Below are 3,514 nucleotides of genomic sequence, written 5' to 3' on the forward strand. Positions count from 1 at the left end.
GTTTTGGTTTTGACCAATAACCGATTCAAACTGACCCGTGAACACCCCAACCTTCCATTATATACTAGAATAATAATTTATTTTTCAAATTATTAATTTTATTTATTGTGTTCAATTACTTGTCAGTCTAAATTATCTATTTTATATTTTAAAGGTAGTGCAATAATTTTACACCATCAATTCATATAAGTTTAAAATTATGGAGAAAAAATATTCAAAATAAATTTTTACTTTAATAGTGCTTGTCATTGTCATTATACTAATATTATTATAATTCTTGTTTCTGATATTTGATTATCACACTATTTTATTGTTGTTTGCTATACTTTCGTCATTGTCTCCTTTTTTTGTACTTGAAATTGCTGTACTTGAGTCGAGAATCCTTCGAAAGCAATCTGTCTACCTTGCGTACCTCTATCCTCTCCAGAATTTAGATCCCAATTGTGAATTTCACTGAATATATTATTATTGTAATTTCTAAGGTTAAAATTGAAAACTTCTAATTAAGAAAAGAACTTATTGGTCCCATCATAAGTCTTAAACATTAATAATATAATAACAAGAAGCTGCATTTTCACTTCTCTCAAAATTCCTTTTTAAATCTATTTATCTAGATTACAAATGAAAAACACTAAACAAAAATACAATTTTTATATCATCAATTTTACTCAAATTAAGAATTTTATCTAAAATAATTTCTCTATCCTTATAAAATAGGGATAGAAAAGTTTATCAGAAATAACCACATCATTCTCTTTAAATAAAAATTTCACTTCATATATTGTTATTTTTATTATATTTATCAATTTTCTTTATTCTTTCATGTAAAAATTAAAATGAAAAAAAGTAATTAAAAAGAATGAAAGAAGTAACCTAGAAATAGGGGTCCATAAGTGGAAGATACATCATCAGTGACACTAAAAACATAAAATCAACATCATCTATTTCATAATTATTATTATTATAACAAGTGGTACCATATATCATATACTTTAAAAAATGGGAAATGGATAAGCCCCACAGGCCACAAGAGGCTTCCTTGTTCTAACCAAGAAGGCTCCAAGAAACCTCCATTGAACTTAAAATTTTCCACCCTTTATAATCTCCATTTTCACTCTTCATTTCCCACTCAATTCAATTCTTTCATAATATTCAACCAACAAAATCTCATTTTTTTCAAATTCTACTTTTTAAAAATGGATTCTTCTTCACTAGATATGATAAGGCAACATCTTCTTGATGATGTTGTTTTCATGGAAAATTATTGTTCCTCTTCTTCATCATCAGAAACAAGTAGTACCCTTTATTCTCAAACCTCATTGAATTCGGAATCTTTAGAATCATTAACCTCTGAGATCAAACTTGAAAGCAATTTCTCTTTTTATCCTGATTTCATCAATACAGCTCAAAGTTTAAATCTTGAATCTGCCTCTCGTTTGTTCGATAACTCAACAATTGAATTCCAAGCTAAACCCCAAAAGAAAAGAAGTTTCAATGATCGAAAACCTTCGTTAAACATTTCAATTCCTTCTGTCAAGAAAACAGAGGAACCAAAAACAGGGGAAGTAAAAACAGAGTACTCTGTTCAGAAAATGGTGGAAAATTCGGAGAAAAAGCGATACAGAGGAGTGAGACAAAGGCCATGGGGGAAATTTGCAGCGGAGATTCGTGATCCAACTAGAAAGGGGACACGGGTTTGGTTAGGAACATTCGGTACTGCAATCGATGCAGCTTTGGCATATGACAGAGCAGCATTTAGGCTCAGAGGGAGTAAAGCAATCATGAATTTCCCACTTGAAGTAAGCAATTTCAAGCAAGAAAATCATGAGATTGAGAAAAATGTAGTAAGTTTGAATTTGAATACGAATTCTTGTGGGAAAAGGGTAAGAGGAGAAATGGAGAATGATGACAGAGTTGTGGTGAAGAAAGAGGTGAAAAGAGAACAAATGGTAGCAACTCCATTAACACCTTCAAATTGGTCTTCAATTTGGGATAGTGGAAATGGAAAAGGTATTTTTGAAGTGCCACCTTTGTCACCATTATCACCACATCCAAGTTTTGGTTACTCTCAACTTTTGGTTTCATAGTGAAATGACCAAAAAAATCCACTTGAATATGTTATGGAATATTGTATAGCAGAATGATATTGCTGTCACGATCCACTGAGATTTAGACCTCTGTTGTGTCGATCCACTGAGATTTAACCCTCTGTTGTGCCGATGATTCCTAAAATGAAATATTTTGAACAAGTATGAGGTGATTTCAAGTTGTAAAAAGGAATTTACCTTTTGGAAATTTGGATAAAAGTATTTGAAGATTAGCATATGTACAAATGAAGAAACATGGAGTGATGGAGGGAGAATGGAAGTGTTTTGAATCATGGATATTTTTTATTATTTTTTATTTCATTGATTAATCTTTTTTTTCATGTAAATATGAATTTTAATTTGGTTGGTTTATTTATGGGAAAAGGTTCAAATATATTCCTATTTTTTGTTATTTGTTTTATATTTTTGGCATTCGTTTACCTATTATTAATTTGTGAGATCTCCTACCATCATCTTTTATTTCGAATATATTCTTTGGACTAACAATTTTTTATCATGTTAAAATTGATCGGACTTGGTATGCAACGGAAGTAATGTTAATATTGTTAGATAGGCTTATTCAATGTCAATCTGAATTAATAGAGTAAGTTAACTTTGTATCCCCCAAATGTCTAAAGTAACAATAGTAATATATTATAAGAATGATTTTAACGGTTCAAATCATTAAAGCGAAATATAGTATATTTATGTAATTTTTTCAATATGAAATTAGATGAGTTGCTATCGAAATGTCACTCACGGATCTTGTTTGTTTTCATATTTTTTTCATATTTAGGTTTATTTCGTGTAAACATGAAATTTATCTAAGTAATTAGTTTGAAAGCAATCAACAATAGAATCATGTGAACAAAGGTGATACGTAATTCTTAAGAAAGGAGGAAAAAGGGGCATTTTATCTAGGGCAAATCACATAAATCCCACTAGTTTAGGTCTTAATTATTAAGATTCCCAATAGTTTCAAATATTACTTTCTGTACCATATTTATGCTTAGGATACACGAGTCTGAATCCATGAGATACATGTATCTGTCAAATTTTTAAATTGAGATACAAAATTTATTTATTTAAATTAATTGGTTGGAACTGATTTCCTTAATTAGAGGAGTAATTGAGGATTTTCAAAATACATAGATAATTAATTTCATTTTATTATTCTTTGAAATAGTAAATTCATTAATATTATTAATATAAGATAAAAACATGTATATCTTGGTAATGCAATTTGATTAATTTCAAATTATTACTCTTAAAATAATAAATTCATTAATTTGATGTATCTATTATCAATATATGATGTATCCAACAAACTAAACACTTAGATACATGAGTGTCCTGCAAGTACATTCATATGTATCATAAAAGTATCTAGCATTAATTTCATGTATTTGTTATAGGTATCTAGTATT

General features: G+C 28.9%; 1 protein-coding gene across 1 annotated transcript; it reads left to right on the top strand.

Annotated features, from left to right (window-relative positions):
- Positions 1 to 1,021: 1,021 nt before the first annotated feature.
- LOC102587899 (ethylene-responsive transcription factor 5) lies at positions 1,022 to 2,489 on the top strand. The gene has a single exon (XM_006365280.2). It carries the CDS (start codon positions 1,197 to 1,199, stop codon positions 2,085 to 2,087), a length of 891 nt encoding a protein of 296 aa, XP_006365342.1. The 5' UTR covers positions 1,022 to 1,196; the 3' UTR covers positions 2,088 to 2,489.
- Positions 2,490 to 3,514: the final 1,025 nt, after the last annotated feature.

This window comes from Solanum tuberosum, unplaced genomic scaffold (genome assembly GCF_000226075.1).
Source record: "Solanum tuberosum cultivar DM 1-3 516 R44 unplaced genomic scaffold, SolTub_3.0 scf00543, whole genome shotgun sequence".
NCBI lineage: Eukaryota > Viridiplantae > Streptophyta > Magnoliopsida > Solanales > Solanaceae > Solanum > Solanum tuberosum.

Coding starts and splice junctions, on each gene's coding strand:
- LOC102587899 (XM_006365280.2), top strand. CDS start 1,197: ATGGATTCTTCTTCACTAGATATGATAAGGCAACATCTTCTTGATGAT.